The sequence below is a fragment of the Gopherus flavomarginatus genome, chromosome 2 (assembly GCF_025201925.1).
Source record: "Gopherus flavomarginatus isolate rGopFla2 chromosome 2, rGopFla2.mat.asm, whole genome shotgun sequence".
NCBI lineage: Eukaryota > Metazoa > Chordata > Testudines > Testudinidae > Gopherus > Gopherus flavomarginatus.
The window spans coordinates 68,835,623-68,861,537 of NC_066618.1; the positions used below are offsets into that span (position 1 = coordinate 68,835,623).

A 25,915-nucleotide genomic window follows, 5' to 3' on the forward strand; every position below is an offset into this window, starting at 1 on the left:
CTGCAGTGGCAGACTAGGCAAGGAGATGGAGAGCCCTGCTTGCCTGCTGGAATATAGATGGTCCCCCAAGGATCCCAAGAGAAGGATAAGCCAGTGAGGGATGCTGCATTTAGGATGTTTTAGATGATCTGTACTCTCCTCTGCTTTATCTGTTAAGAGCATCCTTAAGTACAGGTTGATAGATTGAGCAAAGCGTGTGTGTGCAAAGCGGGCTGCTTCACAACTACTGTGGTGCACCTGAGGGATTTAAATTGTGAACCAGAAGCTTCACACCTTTTGGGAATGGTGTTCTGGGACAGGGGTGTGTTTAAGTACTAGATAGTCTTGAAGGAGGGCTAGGCAGCTGGACAGAGGGTTAAAACCCTCAGAAAAGGGGTGCACTTACAAGATCTCACCCTGAGCGTGTGTCTAGGGACTCTGAGATTGGGGCAGTGGCTGGACTCTGTTCAGATTCCATGAGCCTAACACACCCCTGAGGAGCTAGAGCAGAGAGGCTTGGATTCCCCTCACAGCAGTCCTAGCAGGTGGCCGCGAAGGGGCACTCGCTAGGATCCGTGACAACACCCATTATAAATGAACTTGTAAACAAACTTAAAAGCCTTTTATCTTTGCACCTAACATAATTAAGTAAAATAAGATATATTTTATTTTTAATATTAAAATACAATTTTTAACAGCTGTTAAAAGCAAGAAAATTTTTATTATAAACCACAACATTGTGTTTTACTAGGTTTAGGTAAGTAATTCTTCTTTCTATTTGCTTTCATTCACTCCTTCAGCACTGCTCAGTTGATTCAACAAGCTGTAGTAGAAAACTGAGCACAGCCTAGACTGGACCATGGCAATGGTAATGCTGTTATTGGTTTCCCAGTATTGTTGGTATTGATACTGGCGCTGGCGTATGGCAGATTTAACGTCAGAACTCCGCTGAGGTGCTCTTATTGGGAATTATACATTAATCTGCATACATAGTTAATTGTTCATATAAGATCATAGCTCAACTAAATGACAAAAACCGTGTGCTATGCAACCTTGTGCTACTATGGATGGAAATAAATCTATTGCCTTGTAACCATATGTTTTTCATGTGGGATGAAAACGTATTGATTCACGGAGATAGCCAATACAGAAACCTCAAACAACTGAAAGGGAATGGAAGGTTAAAGTGATTTAGCAGCATCTTTTTTGGCATGTGAATATGGATTCATTGGTGCAATGCAGTAATCAGCTGTTGCATAATGAAATTCTAGAGGACATAGGCAATGAGAATAGTCTACCCACAGGAAAACATTTGCTTTCAGTTTTTAAATCCCCAGCACCAATACCACCTTTATAACTCTCTTTAAAGATATATTTTCAATCTTTTAAAATATGAAACTAATTTACTGAGAAGAAGCCAAGATAACTATTTAGAAAAAAACAAAAAACAACTGTACTTGATTTACCTATTCACAAAGGGCCCAATCCTGCACCAATGTAGTCAGTGGGAGTTTTGAAACTGACTTCAGTGGGAGCAGGATTGGGCTCAGAGCCTTATCTAGCAGCGAACAACATTGCCTCCTTTCTGATAATGGATAATTCAAACCCTGGGAAAACTCATTCAGCTAAGGGAACTCTAGGTCTTATTTGCTATTGTATCAACTTATAAACAAAGCTATTTAATTAGAACAAATTTTTTTACATTACATTCTTAGGTAAATGTCTGAATCACAAAAAAAAATTATTTTAATTGTCACAAGACATTTGTGAAATTTTAGGAACATTAGAAAAATGTTCTAAAGATGTTTATTGAATGCCACATTTGTTCCATCAGGGTATCAGCAACTTGGCTGAAATGGATGTATTTACCTGAAGCGCTGAGAGGAAGTGTTGCTTTGCCATAACAGATCCTTTTAGGGCATCGTCCATCTCCTTGTTCTGACTGCTGGAACAGTAATGATCATCTTCTATTGTGATTTGCTCATTCTCTTCAGCTTCCAGCTGGCTCTGGTTGAAACGCAGGGAACCCTTTAGAATATCCTTGATCTATTTGCCGAACAGGAGGACAAATAATTCAGAACATTAGGAAAAATCTAAAATATCTGAAGCCTGGGTTAATGTACGCAAAGCAGACAGTCTGCCTTTCATACACTATGTTTTTTTAATTAATTTACTATATTTTTTGAAGAAGAAAACAATATTAATGGTAATACTTGCACTGATTAAAGGATCAAGCACCAGTGAAACAAGGTTCTACCAGAAACTGGAAAGCACAAAGTACCTAAGATATTTAAAAAGAACAAACCACCTATGTGCTCTCCCCAGCACTCATATAGCTGACATATATTATGGTATTCCAGTTGAAAGATATTCTAGAGCTAACCCTAATGAAATAGTTCTTAGAGACAGATGCACATTGTTTAGTAATATTCTCGTTAAAGGAATGTAGTACTTTTTCCTCAAATCAAATGACACACAAATATCAGCTTTTTTGGTACAGAAGACAGAGGCATGGATACTGAATACAGTGTATGTTATGCATTGGAAGAGTGATGGTTAAAGCCCAGAACTGAGAATAAGGCTACCAGGGTTCTACTCACAGGCCACCATAGACTTCCTGAAATTAGGACTGGGTAGGAAACTTGAACTCTCTATGGTTCAATTTCACCTCCAGAAAAAGAGGATTTGAAAAACTTAATATATTAATATTTGTAAAGCTGAATTCAGTCAATATCTGTACCTGCTTCAAGCCTGCCAGGGATATCAGAATTTCATCCTCTTTCTCCAAGTGTTCCTGTAATATGACCTCTTGAATATTTCCTGCAACACAAAGAACAGTATTTTCCTAAATGATCACTTAGTACTTATCTGCCACCAACTTACAGTCAGCATGAGCATGCTCAGAAATTAGCACCATGTCTCATGCTGTCATGCAAACAGTCACACACATATAGACCTATAGCTTGGCACCTTTACTTATTGTAGAAGCAGATTAGAAACTTGGCTAGCCAAATCTATGCACCAGTCAGAACTCCCACAATGATGGTGTGCTAATTGCCAATTGAATCAATCAGGACACACAACAGACATACTATTCCTGATCCCTAGAAGAAAGCTGATGGCTATAACCTTCATGATCTCCACAGATATTAAGTTAGCCCTAGTCTACGCTTACGGGGTTAGGTCAAAATTAGCAGCGTTAGGTTGATTTTATAAGCAATCCGGCTACACAACCAACTCCGTTCCTCAACCTAAAGGGCTCTTAAAATCAACTGCTGTACTCCTCCCTGGTGAGGGGAGTAGAGCTAAATCCACCTTCTTGGGTTGAATTTGGGGTAGTGCAGATGCAGCATTGTGCAGTTCAACAGTATTGGCTTCTTGGAGCTATCCCTGAGTGCTCCAATGTGACCGCTCTGGACAGCACTTTCAACTCCAATGCACTAGCCAGGTACACAGGAAAAGCCCTGGGAACTTTTGAATTTCATTTCATGGCGAGCTCAGCAGCACAGGTGGCCATGAAGTGCCAGAATTGCAAACGAGCTCCAGCATGGAGTGAACGGGAGACACCGTATCTGATTGCTGTATGGGTAGAAGAATCTGTGCAGGCAGAACTCCGATCAAAAAGAAGAAATACTTAAATATATATGTCAAAATCGCACAGGGAATGGTGGAGAGAGGCTTTACCAGAGACACACAGCAGTGCCGCATGTAAGTTAAGGAGCTCAGACAAGCTTACCACAAGACAAAGGAGACAAACGGTCGCTCAGGGTCAGAGACCCAACCATGCCGCTTCTGCATGCCATTCTAGGGGGGGACTCTACCAGTACCCCACCACTGTCCGTGGACATCTGCAAAGGGGGTGGGGAGTCTCACACAACATAGAGGAGGAGGAGGAGGAGAATTTGGAGCAGACAAGTGGAGAATCTGTTCTTCCCAGCAGCCAGGACCGTCTCATCACCCTGGAGCCAATACCCTCCCAAAGCGGGTTCCCAGACCCTGAAGGCAGGGGAGTCACTCTGGTGAGTGCACATTTGTAACTATTCTACAGGGCTTACAAGCAATTGTGTTTAATGTTTGATTTGCCCTGAAGAATTGGGGTGCATTCGCGGCCAGTACAGCTACTGGAAAAGTCTGTTAACGTGTCTGGGGATTGAGCAGGAATCCTCCAAGGATATTTCCATGAAGCTCTCCTGGAGGTACTCCAAAAGCCTTTGCAGAAGGTTTCTGGGGAGGACTGCCTTATTTCATTCTCCACGGTAGGACACTTTATTATGCCAAGCCAGTAGCAACTAGTCTGGAATTACTGCAGCACAAAGCATGGCAGCGAATGGTCCTGGGTTTTGGTCACATTCATGCAACATTTGTCTTTATCTTTCTGTGTCAGCCTCAGGAGAGTGATATCATCCATGGTCACCTGGTTGAAATAGGGGAATTTTTGTAAGGGAACAGTAAAAGGACCCCATTCATGCTGGGCTGTTTGCGCTTGGCTAAAAGGGAATAGCCACGGGGTGAGAGGAGGGGTGTGCTGCACATCCAACCCAAAACCGCAGCCCTCTCCTTTTAAATGGCAGACCCAACCACATTGCTTGCTGCGGGAAAGGAGAGCGCTGCAGTTTGAAACCATTCCCATATGTTATGCAGGCGGAAGAAGCCAACCCCGCGTACCCTTTGGCTTACCATGGCTACCTGGAAACCGAATTCTGTTGCCCAGCCGTGTGTAATGTGTCACCATGCTGGCAGGCACTCAATAGAAAAGGCAAAATGCGACCATGTACCTAAAGCACATGTACTGTCTGTTGTGAATTGCTTGATTCACTGTGAAAGAGTCTCCCTTTTGTTCTCAGAAATATCTCTTCTTAAATTTTACTCTCCCTTTTTATCGCCCCTGCAGGTGCAAATGTTTCTATGCTCCCCGTATCATCTCTGTCCCTGAGGTTATTGCAGATTAGAAGGTGAAAAAAATACACCCGGGATGACATGTTTTCAGAGCTCATGCAGGCCTCCCGCACTGATAGGGCACAGGTGAATGCATGGAGGCATTTAGTGGCCAAAGCCTGGAAAGCATTCAGTGAGTGTGATCAGGAGATGCTGAGGCTAATGGGGGAGCAAACGGACATGATCAGGCGTCTGGTGCAGCTGCAGGAAACGCAACAAGAGCATAGACTGCTGCTGCATCCATTGTATAACTGCCTGCCCTCCTCGCCAAGTTCCATGTCCTCCTCACCCAGACACCCAAGAACATGGGGGTGGGGGTAGGGGAGAGGGTCCAGGCACCCAGCCACTCCACTCCAGAGGATGGCCCAAGCAACAGAGGCTGTCATTCAAACAGCTTTGATTTGTGGTGTGGCTACAATAAGCAATGCGGCCTTGTCCTTCTTTCCTGCCACACCCTACCCAGGCTACCTTGTCAGTGATCTCACTTTTTTTTAAAAATAAATAAAGAATGCATGGATTCAGAATAATAGGGACCTTATTTCCTTTGCCAGCTGTAGTCGAAGCGGGGGAGCAGGATTGGCTTACAGAGAAGTAAATTCAACAAAGGGGGTGGTTTTGCATCAAGGAGAAACACACATAACTGTCACAGCGTATCCTGACCAGTCATGAAACTGGTTTTCAAAGCTTCTTTGATGTGCAGCGCACCTAGCTGTGTTCTTCTAATCACCCTGGTGTCTGGCTGTTCAAAACTGGCTGCCAGGCAATTTGCCTCAACCTCCCAACCCAGCATACACATCTCCCCCTTACTCTCACAGATATTATGGAGCACACAGCAAGCAGCTGTAACAATGGGAATATTGGTTGAACTGAGGTCTAACCTAGTCAGCACCAGCGAGCTTTTAAACATCCAAAGGCACATTCTACCACCATTCTGCACCTGCTCAGCCTATAGTTGAACTGCTCCTTACTACTGTCCAGGCTGCCTGTATATGAGCATGAGCCATGGGAGCAAGGGGTAGGTTGGGTCCCCAAGGATAACTATTGGCATTTCAACATCTCCAACGGTAATTTTCTGGTCTGGGAAGTAAGTCCCTTCTTGCAACTGTTCAAACATCCTGGAGTTCCTAAAGACGCGAGCGTCATGCACCTTTCCTGGCCATCCCATGTTGATGTTGGTGAAACGTCTCTTGAGATCCACCAGTGCTTGCAGCACCACTGAGAAGTACCCCTTGCAGTTTACGTATTGGTTGGCAAGGTGGTCTGGTGCCAAGATAGTGATATGTGTTCCATCTATCGCCCCACCACAATTAGGGAACCCCACTGCAGCAAAGCCATCCACTATGACCTGCACATTTCCCAGAGTCACTACCCTTGCTAGTAGAAGGTTACTTATTGCCTTGGCTACTTGGATCACAGCAGCCTGCACAGTGGATTTGTCCACTCCAAAGTGATTCCCGACTGACCGGTAGCAGTCAGGCGTTGCAAGCTTCCATATGGCTATTGCCACTCGCTTCTCAACTGTCAGGGCAGGTCTCATCTTGGTATTCCTGAACTTCAGGGCGAGGGAAAGCGACTCACACAGTTCCATTGAAGTGGCCTTACGTATGCAAAAGTTTTGCAGCCATTGGGAATCATCCCATACCTGCAACACTATGCAGTCCCACCAGTCTGAGCTTGTTTGCCAGGCTCAGAATCGGCATTCCACTATCAACCAGCCCCACTGCCGCCATGATGTCCCAATTGCCACAGCCCATGCTTCCAGGAACATCTGTGTCAATGTCCTTCTCACAATCGTCCTCGTGCTGACGTCTCCTACCCAGGTTCTGCACATACTGCAGGATAATGCGTGAGGTATTTACAATGCTCACAACAGCAGTGGTGAGCCGAGCAGGCTCCATGCTTGCCGTGCTATGGCGTCTGCACGGGTAACCCAGGAAAAAAGGCACGAAACGATTGATTGCCGTTGCTTTCAAGGAGGGAGGGAGAGAAGACTGACAACATGCACCCAAAACCACCCGCGACAATGTTTTTGCCCCATCAGACATTGGGAGCTCGACCCAGAATTCCAATGGGCAGCGGAGACTGTGGGATAGCTACCCACAGTGCACCACTCGCCAACCTACTGCGCTTAGTGGGTACATACATGATCGACTATATAAAATCATTTTCTAAAGATCGACTTCTATAAAATGGATCTAATTTCGTAGTGCAGACCTACCCTTAGAGAATCTAGTCAGCTGGCTACTTCCACCCCCATCCCAATTCAGGTGTGCAACCTTCCTAACTTGATTCTGGAAATATTTCAGGAAGCACTTATGAATATACACAGCAATAGCATCTATGGACCCCTTCAATTCATTTAAGTGTGCACTGCGCAATTCTAGTTCTGCTAGTTCCTAATGCCAGCACTGATGCTACAGTTCCCTGGTCCTTGGGTACCAAGAGTGAAATCCTCACCTCTGCTCTCTCCCCTTTACTTTGGGTAAAAGAGTTGGAGCAGAGTAAATGGAGCTTAATAGTCTTATATCTGGCTGGAGAAGGAAGACAGCTGAAAGTCTGTTCTTCAAGGATCCCCCTTGCAAGCCCTGGCACAGGGGATTTACCCAGTCCAGGATGGGTATTTCAGAGAAAATGCCACAGTACACAGTGCCATGGAGATTTTGGGCCATGCTGTAGCGCATAGGGCAGCCCAGAGAGGCTACCATAACTCAGGCAGGCCTCCAGAGCTGATTAAACTATGCCAGGAACCTCTCCATTCACCTTAACCCTCCACTCTCCTTGGGCTTTGATTTCTGTGCCATGCCTCAGAGGCACAACACAGAACAACAAATTTATGCTTGATACCTGCTGCACTGGAATGCAACGAGGGAAGGGAAAAGCTTCTCTTTGTCCTTCTCCACCCACAGTACTAAGCTTTATGCAAATCTACCCCTTTACTGGCATTCGTCTGGGAACAATGCTTTGCTACCTGTGAATAATGCTATCATCCTAAACTCTTGCTAAGAAAAATGTTATATCACTAACACCATGCCCTGTCATCATCAGCATTTAAAAAACAACAACAACAAAAAACCCTGCAAGAAAGAATGAAAACTCAAAGCTTTTGTTACAGACATGACCAACAGAGAAAAAGATGGTAGTGTTGTCAAATGTGACTGAATATGGAACTGCAGAAGGTTTCATAGGAGAGAAAAGGAGTACAGTTTGGCCATGTTAAATTTAATACATGCAGAATGAGATGAGAGAGAGTGGGGATGCGATCTAGAACTGGGTCAGAAGAAGACAGGTTAGAAAGGCAGATCTAAAAGCATCAGTGTAAAGATGGTAGTTCACGTCGTTGATGGTAACTGAGACCAGATCAGATCACCCAGAGATAGATGCAAAGAGAGAAGAAAAAGGGACAAGTCTGTCCCTAGGCACCCTTGTATTCACTCCCTGCACACTAATAATATTTGTACAAAATATGTCTTGTGAAATATATTATATGAAAGCTAGCAACATGTTGGTTATTAAGATCTTCGTAAAAATGTATATTCTAACTTTACATGTGAAGTTAAGAATGACGTTACTAGAGCATGTTTAAGACAAAGATATTCCAGCCTAGGTAAAATTGATAAATAGGTCTGTTCTAGACAAAGAAATGTGGGTTTACCTCAATTACATATTAGCTAAACCAGTGGGGTATCTTGAGCTGGAATGCGAGAGACAGAACTAACATGGCTCCTGAAACCCAGAGAGAGACAGGAGACTGAATCCCCAGGAGGCCTTCCAGACTTGTAAGAAAAGAAAATCCTTTGGGAATACAAGGAACAGAGAGAGACTCCATCTCGATCCCTCACCTTAAGGAGACAAAGAAATCAAGTGATCTCATCTCTGAGATAGGTCCTGGCCAGGCCAGCCAGTAAAAGGCTGGAAAGAAGACTGTGGATGAGCAGAAAAACCATCTTGAACAAAAACTTCATCTTGCTAGATTAAGTTTTAGCTGTTTAGATTCGTGTTTCCACTTTTATTTGTTTGTAACCATTTCTTGTAACCATTTCTTGTAACCATTATCTCTTTTAGTTGGTATCACTTTATCCATGCTCTTTTGTTAATAAACCTGTTTTACTTTTACTATAAACCAATTCAGTGCTGTGTTTGAAAAGATGGATCTATTTACCTCCATTAAATTAATAAGCTATGTCTGACAGAACAGTGAACTTCATATCTTCTGTGATTGCACAGTGGGAGGAGCTGGGCATTGCAGAGAAACATCTCTGAGGAGCCTGGGAGCTGGACTATGCTGATTGTTACCTGCTAGGCAAGGTCTGGGCCAGGTGTTTGCTGATGAGGAAGGTGATTTGCTGCTGCTGTGTCATGGAGTGGACACGGAGGTCTACTCACCAGCAAAACTTGCTCTTGTTGAGGCAGAGAGGTAAAGCTGTCTCACAGCTCTGGGTATTTCCAGAAGCGTGTTACAGCAATAGACCCCCATAAAATGGAAAAGGGGGTGGAGATCCATACATCAAATGAGATGCTGATAGAATGATCAGAGAGCTAGAAGGAACAAAAGAGCCATGAAAGCCCAGAGCGGAAAAGATTTCAGGGCGTAAGGTGTAAAAAGCAGCCAGGGGAAATGGGGTGAGGTGGCCTCAAGTTACTAGATTACATGAACATTATTTAGCATCCGTACAGTGCAGTTTTTAAGAAGTCAACTGTAGCTATGTACTAGAACAATGGACTAAAACATAAGAATGAAAACTGGATAGTGACGAATGTTAATCCTATGATTCCAAGGTACATTACAAAGAAGCTGAACTATAGAGGATGGAATTAATATGAAGCTAGATCCCTTTGTGAATATGTTTCCTGTTATTCATTATTTTGGTCTGTATTAAATATTGTCCTCCTGCCCTGCTGCAGTCTCTCACTATATTAAATCAATGATTTTCAATGTTTTTTCATTTACAGGTCCCTAAAAAATTCTGAATGGAGAAATCTTAGATATAGTCTAATTACCCAAAGGAGCCTGCAGACCACAAGTTGAAAACCACTGTTCTATGGTAACGACAACCTTTTGCAGATCCTCTTGGCATAGTCTGTGGACCCCCAGGAGTCCATGGATCACAGGTTGAATACCACTAAACTAAATAATTGGTATTAAAAGTTTCTGGCAGAGTGTTAAAATGTGTCATATATGGCGATACTACTTTAACTCCGAACTCTGATTATTTCCCAAATAACGCTTGTCTTTTTACTACAGAAGGTTTTGTAAACTATCCAGCACCCAAAATACACGTTAATATCCGGGGAAAACAACTGATCAATGGGGAACCTGAATCATCAGGCTTTAGCTTTTGCAGGGTTTTTATGTCTCTCTAACAGTATTCCTCCCCCTCACACACACATGCATGGAAACGTGTGTTATAAAACAAGTATGCACAAAGATTAACTGGGTCGGGTAAGGAGGAGAAAATAAGTAATTCAGAACATACCTCAGATGTGGGACACTGACCTTTAAAATGCTATGAAAATAAAGCACAAAACAGAAGATGCAAGGCACTCCACATGACGTAGAAGTATCCATTGGTATTCTGGTTTTTCATAGCTATGGTTTTTTAATTCAACAATTCAAACCTTGATGTGGTAACATGTGAATAATAAGGAAAACACCCATCCCTAGTTCTGCCCCCAGCTCTGCCTTCAGCTCAAGCTCCTCTGCTGAGGAAGCTTTGGCTGTGCAGGAATGGAGCAAAAGGGCAGATTCCACCGTTCTATATTAAAGCACCCACCCACACACACACACATCTAATTTTATTACTCTCCCAAGTTTGAGATCTTATATATTATTTGATAATTTTTTTTTCTATTCATACAGCTGAATGGCCACATTTTGCTTTACAATACTTATCCTATCATGGAACTGTAATTCTTGAATTATGATTTTTTCATAATATAATAAAATCTTTATGAAAGCATGCATTAGTATCAAGCCCAAATTAAAGAAAATCTGAGAACATCCTCCTATCTGCAGAATAAACACTGATATACACTGAAGAACCACTGAATTATATGGCTTATAAATTATTTGCAAAGCCAAGTAAATCTATTTCTGTACTATACATATTTTTTTTCCAACATTGTTAAATGGTGGTTGTAGTTCAAAAGCTATCAAAACCTAGGGGCAGAGCAGGACATGAGTCACATATAGCTCAACATAAAGAACAATGGAGCCACACGCACTTTCAGAATTCAGCTACTATATGAAACAAAAGCTGCTTTGTTTTCAACAATGGTGTATTTACGAGTGATACCTCCTAAAAGTGTTTTGCATAACTGGTTAGGAATAAATCTCAGAAACTTGTTGTCAAGCAAACACTTCATTTAAATACTGTGGGAATCTCACCAAACATTCAATAACTATTCCCAAGGAAAATAATGTAATTTGCTGCCCAAACGTGGCAAATTGATAAAAATGTTGGTTGGAAACAGGTTAGCTGTAACAGTTGTAGAATTACAATGAATAATAAACATTCATATCCTGCTCTCACACTTACCCAAACTTGTAAACAACACCCATGAAAATTCATTCATGAAACAGGTATTGAAAAAATTCAAGATTTCAATTTTTCCGCTCAGTGAGAAAACTAATTTCTAAAGTTTAAATTAGACGTTATCATTTTCTATATAAAGATGGATGAGTAAAATAATCCACAGTAGGTCCTAGCTGCACTATTTAGAGAAGACTTGTGCACTTTGATGACGTGTAAAGTTAATATGTATAAATATACAAAAACGGTATGCACTGTGCCTAATGAGTTTTAATTTCCTATTAAATAAAATCAAATGAACATCGAAAGACTAACATTCAGTACATTACGAACAGCTACTGGCCGTCTCCCTCTTTAGCAGTTACTGTAACAGCTGGAGTGGCTCCTACTTCAAAGGTTACAGCTGATACTGGAGCAACTGGTCCCCAAAGAGCAGGCCAGATTTAGAACCAGTCGCAACTGCTGTGACCAGGTGCTGGCCTTAGCCACCCACGCAGAATCCGGCCACCAGCAAAAATTAAAAACAGCAGCTGCATTCATTGATCTTTCTTTTGCAAAGGATAATGTACGGTGCAAAGGTCTCCTGCTGAAGTCATCATTAGCTTTCCCAGCCAATCAACCAGCATTTCTGTGATGAGTCTGATGAGGCCTTATTTGTGCACAGACTGGCTAACCTAGTAAGGAGGGCTTTAAACTAGGTTCGACGGGGACAGGTGAGCAAAGCCCACAGGTAAGTGGGGAACAAGACCTGGGAGATGGGTTGGAAACAGGAGGGAACATGGGCTATAATGGCAGAGAGAAAGGAGGGTCAGGGCAAACCTGGGAGGCGAGATCAAACCAGCATTTTAGATGCCTTTATACAAATGCAAGAAGTATGGGTAATAAGCAGGAAGAACTGGAAGTGCTAATAAATAAATACAACTATGACATTGTTGGCATTACTGAAACTTGGTGGGATAATACACACGACTGGAATGTTGGTGTGGATGGGTATAGTTTGCTCAGGAAGGATAGACAGGGGAAAAAGGGAGGAGGTGTTGCCTTATATATTAAAAATGTACACACTTGGACTGAGGTAGAGATGGACATAGGAGATGGGAGTGTTGAGAGTCTCTGGGTTAGGCTAAAAGGGGTAAAAAACACGGGTGATGTCGTGCTGGGAGTCTACTACAGGCCACCTAATCAAGTGGAAGAAGTGGATCAGGCTTTTTTCAAACAACTAACAAAATCATCCAAAGCCCAAGATTTGGTGGTGATGGGGGACTTCAACTATCCAGATATATGTTGGGAAAATAACACCGCGAGGCACAGACTATCCAGTAAGTTCCTGGACTGCATTGCAAACAACTTTTTATTTCAGAAAGTTGAAAAAGCTACTAGGGGGGGAAGCTGTTCTAGACTTGATTTTAACAAATAGGGAAGAACTCGTTGAGAATTTGAAAGTAGAAGGAAGCTTGGGTGAAAGTGATCATGAAATAATAGAGTTTGCAATTCTAAGGAAGGGTAGAAGGGAGTACAGCAAAATAGAGACAATGGATTTCAGGAAGGCGGATTTTGGTAAGCTCAGAGAGCTGATAGGTAAGGTCCCATGGGAATCAAGACTGAGGGGAAAAACAACTGAGGAGAGTTGGCAGTTTTTCAAAGGGACGCTAGTAAGGGCCCAAAAGCAAGCTATTCTGATGGTTAGGAAAGATAGAAAATGTGGCAAAAGACCACCTTGGCTTAACCACGAGATCTTGCGTGACCTACAAAATAAAAAGGCGTCATATAAAAAATGGAAACTAGGTCAGATTACAAAGGATGAATATAGGTAAATAACACAGGAATGCAGAGGCAAGATTAGAAAGGCAAAGGCATAAAATGAGCTCAAACTAGCTATGGGAATAAAGGGAAACAAGAAGACTTTTTATCAATACATTAGAAGCAAGAGGAAGACCAAGGACAGGGTAGGCCCACTGCTCAGTGAGGAGGGGGAAACAGTAACGGGAGACTTGGAAATGGCAGAGATGCTTAATGACTTCTTTGTTTCGGTCTTCACTGAGAAGTCTGAAGGAATGTCTAATACAGTGAATGCTTACGGGAAGAGGGTAAGTTTAGAAGATAAAATAAAAAAAGAGCAAGTAAAAAATCACTTAGAAAAGTTAGATGCCTGCAAGTCACCAGGGCCTGATGAAATGCATCCTAGAATACTCAAGGAGTTAATAGAGGCGGTATCTGAGCCTCTAGCTATTATCTTTGGGAAATCATGGGAGACGGGGGAGATTCCAGAGGACTGGAAGGGGGCAAATATAGTGCCCATCTATAAAAAGGGGAATAAAAACAACCCAGGAAACTACAGACCAGTTAGTTTAACTTCTGTGCCAGGGAAGATAATGGAGCAGATAATTAAAGAAATCATCTGCAAACACTTGGAAGGTGGTAAGGTGATAGGGAATAGCCAGCATGGATTTGTAAAGAACAAATCGTGTCAAACTAATCTGATAACATTCTTTGATAGGATAACGAGCCTTGTGGATAAGAGAGAAGCGGTGGATGTGATATACTTAGACTTTAGTAAGGCATTTGATATGGTCTCACATGATATTCTTATAGATAAACTAGGAAAGTACAATTTAGATGGGACTACTATAAGGTGGGTGCATAACTGGCTGGATAACCGTACTCAGAGAGTAGTTATTAATGGCTCCCAATCCTGCTGGAAAGGTATAACAAGTGGGGTTCCGCAGGGTCTGTTTTGGGATCGGCTCTGTTCAATATCTTCATCAACGATTTAGATGTTGGCATAGAAAGTACGCTTATTAAGTTTGCGGACGATACCAAACTGGGAGGGATTGCAACTGCTTTGGAGGACAGGGTCAAAATTCAAAACGATCTGGACAATTTGGAGAAATGGTCTGAGGTAAACAGGATGAAGTTCAATAAAGATAAATGCAAAGTGCTCCACTTAGGAAGGAACAATCAGTTTCACACATACAGAATAGGAGGAGACTGTCTAGGAAGGAGTATGGCAGAAAGAGATCTAGGGGTCATAGTGGACCACAAGCTTAATATGAGTCAACAGTGTGATACTGTTGCAAAAAAAGCAAATGTGATTCTGGAATGCATTAACAGGTGTGTTGTAAACAAGACACGAGAAGTCATTCTTCCGCTTTACTCTGCGCTGGTTAGGCCTCAACTGGAGTATTGTGTCCAGTTCTGGGCACCGCATTTCAAGAAAGATGTGGAGAAACTGGAGAGGGTCCAGAGAAGAGCAACGAGAATGATTAAAGGTCTTGAGAACATGACCTATGAAGGAAGGCTGAAGGAACTGGGTTTGTTTAGTTTGGAAAAGAGAAGACTGAGAGGGGACATGATAGCAGTTTTCAGGTATCTAAAAGGGTGTCATCAGGAGGAGGGAGAAAACTTGTTCACCTTAGCCTCCAATGATAAAACAAGAAGCAATGGGCTTAAACTGCAGCAAGGGAGATTTAGGTTGGACATTAGGAAAAAGTTCCTAACTGTCAGGGTAGTTAAACACTGGAATAAATTGCCTAGGGAGGTTGTGGAATTTCCATCTCTGGAGATATTTAAGAGTAGGTTAGATAAATGTCTATTAGGGATGGTCTAGACAGTATTTGGTCCTGCCATGAGGGCAGGGGACTGGACTCGATGACCTCTCGAGGTTCCTTCCAGTCCTAGAGTCTATGAGTCTATGAGTAACAGAATATTCACCGTGCACCTTGGTGAATCCAGCAGCAAATTACAGAGACTGAACTATGCCTCCCAGAAGGATCTGTTTTAGTGCCTGCACTTTTCAATCTCCGCACCAGCGATATTCTGGTCACATCCTCCTTTAAATTCATCTATGCAGATACCATTACTCTAGCAACACAAGTGTCCTCTTTGAAGGCCACAGAAATGGTCATGAACAACCACCTCTGGACCCTAGAGACATATTTCAAAACTTTACGACTGAAACTCAACACTTGGAAACGCTCATCTTTGCCTTCCATTTGAATAACCATGAAGCCAAAGTTCCGCTGAAAGTGGACTTTTGTGATCCGCCTCTTTTGCATAACCACAATCCATGGTATCCTTTAGACACCTTGATCAGATGCTGAGCTATCAACACCACCAAAAAGATGATAAAGACAAGGGTTAACATCGAGAAGCTTGCTGGCGTATGCTGGGGATGTGATACGTGCATGCTTCAAACCTCAGCACAAGTCCTGATCTTGCCAACAGTGGAGTACTGTGCGCCAGCTTGGTGCAACTGCTCCCACACCAATCTTGCTGACACCAAAAACTAATGCTGTACTCAAGATTGTTAGTGGTTCCCTCAAATCAATGCCAATACCATGGATCCCAGTCTTGACGGTCATCGTGCCAGCCAACATTAGGTAAGACACTGCTGTGGTCCAGAGTACAATAGCATTCTGTCTGTTCTGGACCTGCCTATATACCAATACTTCAATTCAGTGCCACTCTCTCGACTCAAATCCAGGAAGCCTTTCTGGATCCCCACGTCAGCGTTGAAGGTCAATGGAAAGGACATTGAATCATGGGCTGCTTGTGACATCCCAAACAAAGCCTTGATTGAAAAATCCAACAAAACACGTCCTGGGATTCTGCCTTACCCACAGGCAGTGGACTGCACTCAGTTATGTCTGGACAATGCGTGGAAGATTTGGATCTCTCTTCCACAAATGGAAAAAATCAAAGAATCAAATTGTGACCACAGTGAGGCACAAATCATGCAATACATGACAGACAACCGCTGCATTCCCGTTTACAATGGTGGCACAAAGGGGATCCACCTAGCTATCCCAGAAGCATTAGAATGGCTTTCAAATCTTAAAATTAATTATAATCCCTGCCCCTTGCTTTTCAAATGCCATATGAAAGAAGAATACAGACTCTGCAATAGTGCTTCTCTAAGCCAGTCCGCCGCTTGTTCAGGGAAAGCCCCTGGTGGTCTGGGCCGGTTTGTTTACCTGCTGCGTCTGCAGGTTCGGCTGATCACGGCTCCCTCTGGCTGTGGCTCACCACTACAGGCCAATGGGGGCTGTGGGAAGGGTGGCCAGCACATCCCTCGGCCTGCACAGCTTCCCACAGTACCCATTGGCCTGGAGCAGTGAACCATGGCCAGTGGAAGCCGCGATCGGCCGAACCTGCGGATGCGGCAGGTAAACAAACCGGCCCGGCCTGCCAGGGGCTTTCCCTATGCAAGCGGTGGCCCAACTTTGAGAAGCACTGCTCTACAACAAACACTTCCTGAATTACCTTTCTTGATTGTATTCTACATCTTTGGAAAAAGGAGAGCATAATGATAAGGACAAAATAACACCTTGAATGGAATTTTAGAGGAGAACCAGGAAACAGCACATCTGTAAATTGGTCTCCAGAACCAAGAAAGATACTGTGAGTACCACTCAAGGACCACCTCTCCCATCAAAAAGGAACTGCTTGGAATGCATGGATTTAATCCCTGGATACTGAGCATGGATCTACTAGAGGCCATCTGTTATGTGGAAGATTTTTTTTCAGCAGTAACAAAAAAAAAAAAAAAAGAAAAAAAAAGGTATCAATAGAGGAAAACTGTAGACAATTTCCTGCGGTTTAGAAAATTATCACTTTCCAGAAAAAATTACTAGACTACAAGGCCACCGAGCGTACAACAAAGGATGAGCTGCTTGAGTCGGTTAAGAACTGCTGCAATAATTGAAGACCTAAGGTGAATGGAAACGTATTCTAATGTAGCCACCAACTAGTGTGGCACCCTATAGCATCCTGACCAGTGAAAGGTGGGGTTCTGTTTATTTCATATGTTAGAACCTGGATGTAGGAAGAGACAGTAATGGACTGAAATTTGCTGTTGATGATCAGAGGTGGCAGAGAGGAATGGAAACCACTAAACATGAGATCTCTTCAGTGTACTTGTTCACTTCACTTCTTCATTTCCTCCTCTATTTCCACTTTCTCTATTTCCCATTCTTTATGGCAAATGTCTCCCCTACTAATCTCCACTTGTATCCTAGGTCTCTCGTGGCATTTATGTGCAGATAACACCTTCTGAGAGGAACAATCTTGAAATAGCTGCAGGCTTTTTTTTTTTATGATTGCTGCCTTGCCTGTGTTGGCTCTTGATCAGTGATTTGTGCACACTGTCAGGATCACATTAAATTTAGTTTTCCTTTCTACAGCCATGCCTGTGATTACCAAGAACACTCTTCAAAGTCAGAATGAAGGAGAGCTAGCAACTTGCAACACTGACATTATCAATTTAAGCCCCTGGTAAGGGATACTTAACCTGGGGACACCAAGATGAAAGATGCTTCATTTCAGTTCTAAATCTTTCCAAAACAGGACTAGAACAATTGAGTTCACACTGGTGTCAGGGATTCAATAAGACTGTGTGTTTCATGCTTCACATACAAATCCTGCATTTTCCTTATAACTGAATTGAATATGAAACTGGAATCCATATACCTCATTTAAAGTTGGGTGTCAGATCTGAAAATTAATATCTTTGCATGACCTATACAGACAGGCAATGCAGTATAGTATATAGATGTTGATGCTCATTAACAAAACCCAACAAGTTTCCATTAGTTTCCTTTGCTTTTCATAATTAACATCCTCAAATGACAATGAGTGAATTATTTTCATTTTCAAGCTAATGGGTTTACGAAAGGTTAATTGTTTTGCATATGAAGACAACACTATCAAGTAATCAAAGTCTCATCCACCTCTCTCTTTTGTGGGTGCCATCTTTCAATAAATCTCCATTGCACTGTTTTCAAAAGCAGTGCCTAAAAGGGTTTAAATGGTAAAGGGATGTGGGTCTTTGATATGCAAATTCATGAAATTTAATTTTTTTTTTATCTGCAGTATAATGAACTGGTATTGAATGAAAACTGATTGCTTCATCTGACAGATAGTTTGAGATTAACAAACGGCAATGATGAATACAGAGGGGCAAATGAAGCTGAGACTGAGCTACATCTTTACGATGTACATTATTCAGTGTGGCCACAGACTGACCTGTGTTCACTTGGTGTAAACTTGACATTGTAGTGCAGACTACATTGTTACTCAAATTAAAGTCATCCTAAGTGTGAAGTCCTGAAACTGAGCTAATGGAAAACTGTATATTGGTTAAAAGAAACCAATATTTCAGACTTCCTCCAGCTGGTTTTTCTTGGGTTCCTCTTGTAATATATTTCATGTATGTATTTATATACAATATACCTGTAATTCATACACAGTAGTCACTTTTAAAAAGTCAACTATTTACCAACAGTTAATGTGCCGTTATGTTAAACACCAGTTATTCTCCCATAAGTAAAAGAGAAGTGGTAACTGTTGATTTTTTTAATAGCACCTGCCGTACATATAAAAACACAGGTCAGAGGTGCACTAGCCCAAAAGAAGCATCATGACTTTGGAAGGAGTGCCAGGAGAACGCGGGCACTGTGCTATCTTTTGACAGCTTGCAGTGTGTTCTCCCCCTTTGCAGGGCAAGCCCCTATGAAAAACATGGCAATGTCAGTGGTCTCAGACTCAGACTAGTGGTACTAGACTTAGACTAGTCCTTGTTCTTGGCTGTTGCAGAGTGGCGCCAGGGGGTGCATCCCCATCTTTTGTACTTGTGCTAGGCTGGTCACAACAGAGCCAAATACATGGAGGCTTTATCTATGCAATAAACTGCATTTATGGCACACCACCAACTGCTCATCAAACCATCTCTGCTCAGGTTGCTTCCAAAACTGCAAACTTCTGCACTGTTTCAAACAGTATTTATTTTTTTAAAAAACCTGTCAGAAAAAGTTTTCCTTCTTTCTCCCCATTTGTGGAATTTTTCCCCTTCTGCCAACACATGCATACACCAGAAATAATTTAAAAGAACCCAAATGATCTGATGTGCAAACCAAATAATATTCATTCCTGCATCAGTGACAGACTTACTATCTATCAACTACAACTAGAAATTGCAACCTATTCCAGTGGAGAGCTGCATCTCTCTACTTTCTATTGATATAAAGCACTCACTTCCTGATCCAACAGACTGCAGATGCTGAGCGTTAAAAGTATATGTATGGAAAAGTTATTTTAGGTCATTATAGAGGTTTCTAAAACATATTTTATTTTCTGCTTCAGAGGTCTGTGTAGCTGAATTCAGTAAAAACTGAGCCTGGTTTTACAAGATACTATTGTGACACAGTAAAATACATAAATAAAACCTAGATAAACAGACCTAATACCAATAAAGGTTTTATAATCTATTTAAAACATTGTTAAAGGAGTTATTCTATGAATATGTGGCATATGTAGACTAGATAATGGCAGAGCATGGTATATCTGTTTTAACAGCAGGAATATGGGATGATCTTTGCCATCAGGGAATATGTCATCATCACAAACTCAGGCCAATAAAAGCTTATACCATCCCTTAGTGTAGTCGCTCTCAGCTATATCTATGCATTCTAATTATATCTTTTAAGTGTTGTTGCAGTTATTAGTTACTACTTTGCTGCCAACCTATTTGCTCAAGTGGAAGGGTTATACAAAAACTAAGCTAATTCATTATTGCACTCCAGTTAGCTTTAGTTTTAACATGTTTGACCCAAACTGCAGAACTTGTCAGATATTATGCATCTGGACATTTTTTGCATGTGAGAGATAGATACTATAGGCCACTGTTGTGCTCCTCAGTAAAAGTCTCATTGAAAAAGGTCAGTGTTGCATATTTAGTTGTTGGAGGGTTGAGAGTGGAGTTTGGAGCATTTGTGCTCAGGTTCTATGGTGACTGGTGGCAATATAGATTTAAGGTCTTAGGCCACGTCCAGACTAGGGCATTAAAATCGATTTTAGATACGCAACTTCAGCTACGTGAATAACGTAGCTGAAGTCGAATTTCTAAAATCGAGGTACTCACCCGTCCAGACGGCGCGGCATCGATGTCCGCGGCTCTCCGTGTCGATTCCGGAACTCCGTTCGGGTTGATGGAGTTCCGGAATCGATGTAAGCGCGCTCGGGGATCGATACATCGCGTCCAGACTAGATGCGATATATCGATCCCCGAGCAATCGATTTTAACCCGCCGATGCCGCGGGTTAGTCTGGACGTGCGCTTAGACAGCGAGAAATGGGCTCACTTCATTCAACTGAACAACTAGAGATTTACTCTTCCTCCAAACAACTAGGTGCATCACATCAGATCATACCCTGTTATCAGTTGTTGGCTGCGTGTGTGCTCTCTCTGTGTTCTGCACTGGCTCTGGCCAGACAGCCCATACAGCAGACTTTGATCAAACTGCCAAAGAAGGCTACAGATCACTGCTCAGTGCTGAAGGCGCTTGGCCAGGTTTATTGTTAACGAAGCATGGTCCTTGTCTGCTATACATGCTACAGGTACACTAACACATGTATGCCCATTACAAAGGACTTGGCTCAGTGAGTGGTGGGATTCTCCGCTCTCATCTTGGCCGGACAAAGACAGCCCCTCTGTGACTCCTCTTTTATACACTGATACAAACAAGTTACCTATTGCCACTCTGACGTGGTTAGTTACCACCCTTTACCTTGTACATGTTGGTTCAATCAAAAAAGACGGTTACTCACCTTTGTAACTGTTGTTCTTCGAGATGTGCTGCTCATATCCATTCCAGTTAGGTGTGTACGCGCCGCATGCATGTTTGTCGGAAGATTTTTACCCTAGCAACACTCGGTGGGTCGGCTGGGCACCCCCTGGAGTGGAGCCGCTATGGCGCTGGATATATACCCCTGCCGACCCAGCCATTCTTCAGTTCCTTCTTGCCAGCTACTCTGACAGTGGGGAAGGAGGGTGGGTTTGGAATGGATATGAGCAACACATCTCGAAGAACAACAGTTACAAAGGTGAGTAACCGTCTTTTCTTCTTCGAGTGCTTGCTCATGTCCATTCCAGTTAAGTGATTCCCAAGTCTTCCGTAGGCGGTGGGGTCGGAGTGAAATGTGACAGAATGTAAATCTGCTGAGCCAAAGGCTGCAGCATCTCTTGACTGTTGAACCAGAGCATAATGCAAAGCAAAGGTATGGACCGAGGACCATGGAGCTGCGCGACAGATCTTGTGGGTAGGTACACGAGCCAGCAAGGCGGCAGATGAAGCCTGAGCCCTGGTGATGTGGCTTGGGGAAATATGAGCCAAATCATAACAAGTGCGGATGCACACCATCACCCAAGATGAGATCCTCAGAGGAACCGGGTAGGCCTATCCTTCGGTCTGCTACCGCAACAGAGAGTTGGGGGGGGTTTACGAAATGGTTTTGTCCACTCAATATAAAATACGAGCGCTCTACGGATGTCCAGGGAGTGCAATTGTTGCCCCCATTGCGTTGAGTGTGGTTAACATGAAAGGCCGAAACCACCTTAGGGAGGAAAGCCGGGTGTGGTCGTAACTGCACCTTGTCTTTGTGGAACACAGTGTACGGCGGAACCACTGTAAGAGTCCTGAGCTCGGAGACTCGTCTGGCTGATGTAATGGCTACGAGGAAAGCTGTCTTCCAAGACAGGTATAGCAGCGAGCAGGTCACTAACGGCTCGAATGGGGGAGACATAAGTCTGGTTAAAACCAGGTTGAGGTCCTAGGTTGGGCTGGGCGGCATACTTGAGGGTATAAGCGCTCCAAGCCCTTGAGGAACCTCGAAACCATAGAGTGTGAGAACACAGAACGTCCCCCTTAGCCTGGGTGGAAGGTAGAGATGGCTGCCAAGTGTACCCTCAGCATTGATACCACTAGGCGCTGCTGTTTTAGGCCAGCGGTAGTCCAAAATAGAGGGGATGGAGACCTCAGTAGGAGTAAGATCAAGCATTTCGCCCCTGTAGGAGAAACGCTTCCACTCGGCCAGGTACATTGACCAGGTGCAAGGCTTCCTGCTACCCTGGTTTAGCCATGCAGCAGCCACATCGTGAGGTGAAGAGACTGCAGGTCCGGGTGGCGAAGCCTGCCACGGTCCTGAGTTATGAGGTCTGGGTGGAGTGGCAGGGTAATTGGGTTGGCTATCGACAGGTCGAGCAACGTAGTGTATCAGTGCTGCCTGGATGATCATAATGATGCGCGCTCTGCCCCTGCGGAGTTTCAGCAGGATCCTATCAATCAGCGGGAACGGTGGGAAGGCATAAAGTAGTTGGCCCTTCAACAGCATCAGGAAAGCGTCCGAGATCGATCCCGGGGAGAGACCTTGGAAGGAGCAGAACATCTGGCATGTCCTGTTCTCGCTGTAAGCGAACAGGTCTATGTGGGGAAAAAAATCCCCACTTCTGGAAAACAGAATGCATTACATCGGGGCAGACTGACCACTCGTGAGACAGGAAAGACCTGCTGAGTCAATGCGCCAAGGTGTTCCGAACGCCTGGGAGAAAGGACGCTACCAGATTTATCGAGTGGGCTATGCAAAAGTCCCAGAGATGGATGGCCTCCTGACAAAAGGGGGAGGACCATGTCCCTCCCTGGTTGCTTATGTAGCACATGGTCGTTGTGTTGGCTGTAAACACTGAGACACCACGGCCTCGCAGCTGCTGCTGGAACCCCTGGCACACCAGGCGGACTACTCTCATTTCTGGACATTTATGTGGAATGCCAGCTCCTGAGAGACCAAAGGCCTTAAGCTCGAAGGTGACCCAGTCGAGAGATGACGCATCCATCATCAGGGACATTGAGGGCTGGAGCGGATGGAACGGCATCCCTGCCCACACCAGGGAGGGAGTTAGCGATCATTCTAGGGAGTCTAGGGTGCTCGAGGGAAAGGTGACTATCGTGACCATTGGGTCCCTGTCCGGGCGGTACACCGAGTTGAGCCAAACTTGGAGAGGACGGAGGTGGAGCCTGGCGCGTTTGGTTATAAACTTGCAGGCAGCCATGTGACCCAGGAGACCGAGACAAGTGCGAGCCGAGGTCGTTGGGAAAGTCTGCAGACCTCGGATGATTGTTGCCATCGCCTGAAACCGCGGCTGTAGTAAGCAGGCTCCGGCTAGATCGGAGTCCAGGATAGCTCCTATGAAGTCTAACCTCTGCGTGGGAACCAGAGTCGATTCTTCTATAGTGATCATCAGGCCTAGACGTGTGAATAGGTCCTTGACGATGCACACATGCTGAGTGATTTGTGTCTTGGAGTCTCCTCGGATAAGCCAATCGTCCAGATACGGAAAAACACATATCCGACGTCGGCAACGTCGGCGGAGGTAGGCGGCGACGACAGCCATACACTTGGTCAATACCAGTGGGGCTGTAGAAAGGCCAAACAGCAGGACCGTAAACTGGAAGTACTGACGGTTGGCTAGAAAGCGGAGGTATCTCCTGTGTGGAGGGAAGATGGCGATGTGAAAGTACGCGTCCTTCATATTGAGGGCGGCATACCAGTCTCCAGGATCCAAGGTTGGGATAATGGTTCCCAGGGATACCATGCAGAACTTCAACCTTATCATAAACTGGTTGGGTCCTCGCAGGTCTAGGACAGGTCTGAGACCTCTGTTCGACTTGGGGATTAGGGAATAACGGGAGTGAAACACCTTGCCCCTTTCGTCCATCGGCGTCTGCACCTCTTGTAAGAGGAATTGCTCATGAGAGGGTCCCTGAAGAGGGACAGGGTTGGAACAAATTGGAGGTGGTACCCATACTCCTGGCCGCAGGAGGGATAGAGGCTGGGGACTGCCGTATAGTACTGGCATTCGCCTGGATGATCCGAATAAACGGGTAGGGCCCCTCTAGCGGGGCATCCGGCGATAGAACGTCCACTACAAGGTCCTCTACCTCCGGGACCTCCTCCACCTGGAGGTCCATATTGAGTGCTACCCTCCTTAGGAGGTCCTGATGGGCTCTCAGGTTGTTGGTGGGCACATCAGAATCACGGTCCTGAGCATAAAAGCTGTCCACGTGGGATGACACTGATGCGTGTCTGGATGGCCATGGAGGTGCTGAAAAGCCATGGGCAGAGTCTCTGTCTCTATCAGACCTTGCCCATCTCGGCACCAAGGCATACTGGTACCTGGAACGAGATCTGGACCTGTGGCCAGAGCGGTGCTGGGAGGTCGACCGAGATCTCAAGGCTCGAGGTCAGATGCGGCTACGGGAGTCACAGTGCCTGTAGCGGTGCCGGGAGCTGGAACGGTGCCGAGAGTAGCGGGTCGGCGAACGGGATACTGACCGGTGCGGCGAGTGCGACCGGTACCAAGGAGGAGAACAGCACCAGGACTGCTCTCCCCCTCGGCATCGGGAGCTAGAGTGCCGACAAGACCTGGAGTGTCCATGGGACCGTGATCATGAACGGTGCTGCTTGGAAATGAGATCCCTCGCCGTTGGGAATGTCTCCGGTGTGGAGGGAACAGTAAGCTCAACCACAGCGCGTACCGGGGACCTGTCAGGCACCGGATTCAAAGGCCCTCGTGGGACTGGGATCGACAGTGCTGATGTCGTCGGTGCCTCTGCAGGTGTTGGTGCTGGGCGATCTGACATAGACAAGCTCTCTGGCTGCGGTGCAGTTGGCACGGAAGCAGGAGGAGTCCTAGGCTTTCTCGACCTCGGAGAGAGGAAGCAGTGCCGAGTCGGCATCGGTGCTGGCAACGGCCGGTGCCGAGAGGCCTTGGCAGTACCAGCGCGGTCCGGTGCCGAGGAGGCGCTTCTGCCTGCCAAGTGACCAGCGCTCGGTGCCGAAGGCGGAGGGGTAAGTGAAAGTCAAGTTCCTTTTTGTTCTGGGCTTAAAAGCCTTGCAAATGGGGCACTTAGCTGTCAGGTGCGATTCCCCGAGGCGCTTCAAACAGGAGTCGTGCGGATCTCCTGTCGGCATCGGCTTGTGGCAGGCCGAGCCCAGTTTGAAACCCGGTGAGCTGGGCACGGGCTCCGGCACCGGGTGCGGGGAAGGGGCTACTCCCTGAACCCCGCTAACTATTACTAAACTAACTATGCTAGTAAAGAAAAAACATATAACTATATATATATAAAGATATATATATATATATTAAAAAAAGGATTACAACTATATACCTATATACACGATAACGAACGAGAACTACGAGTAGCTAGGGAAGTGGAGGTCAGCTAAGCCGCGCCCCACTGTTCCAATGACCGACACGGGCGGTAAGAAGGAACTGAAGGGTGGCTGGGTCGGCAGGGGTATATATCCGGCGCCATAGTGGCGCCACTCCAGGGGGCGCCCAGCCGACCCACTGAGTATTGCTAGGGTAAAAATCTTCCGATGAACGTGCACGTGGCGCGCACACACCTAACTGGAATGGATATGAGCAAGCACTCAAAGAAAAACTTCTCTATCCATCACCCTGTCACCATGACCCTATGTTTAGGAGGGTCAGTGTGTCCCTGTATCATCTTCTACCATAATTTGGTATCAAGATATTCTGGTATGATCCTTCTGGAATGTGTTTATGCAAGTGTCCTGTGCCTAGCACTTCCTAGGACTGCTTGTATTTTTGCAACACCAACCCTCTTCTTGCCAAGT

At 44.6% G+C, this 25,915-nt stretch overlaps 1 protein-coding gene across 6 annotated transcripts in view; it reads right to left on the minus strand.

Annotated features, from left to right (window-relative positions):
• Positions 1-25,915, minus strand: part of TBC1D5 (TBC1 domain family member 5) — a 512,051-nt gene that overhangs the window by 13,590 nt on the left and 472,546 nt on the right. For all 6 annotated transcript variants that reach the window (XM_050938356.1, XM_050938354.1, XM_050938355.1 and 3 more), the window contains 2 exons: positions 2,720-2,799; positions 1,849-2,025 (listed from right to left, as the gene is read on the minus strand). In XM_050938356.1, coding sequence (XP_050794313.1) covers positions 1,849-2,025; positions 2,720-2,799 — 257 coding nt within the window. The remainder of the gene's footprint in view (positions 1-1,848; positions 2,026-2,719; positions 2,800-25,915) is intronic.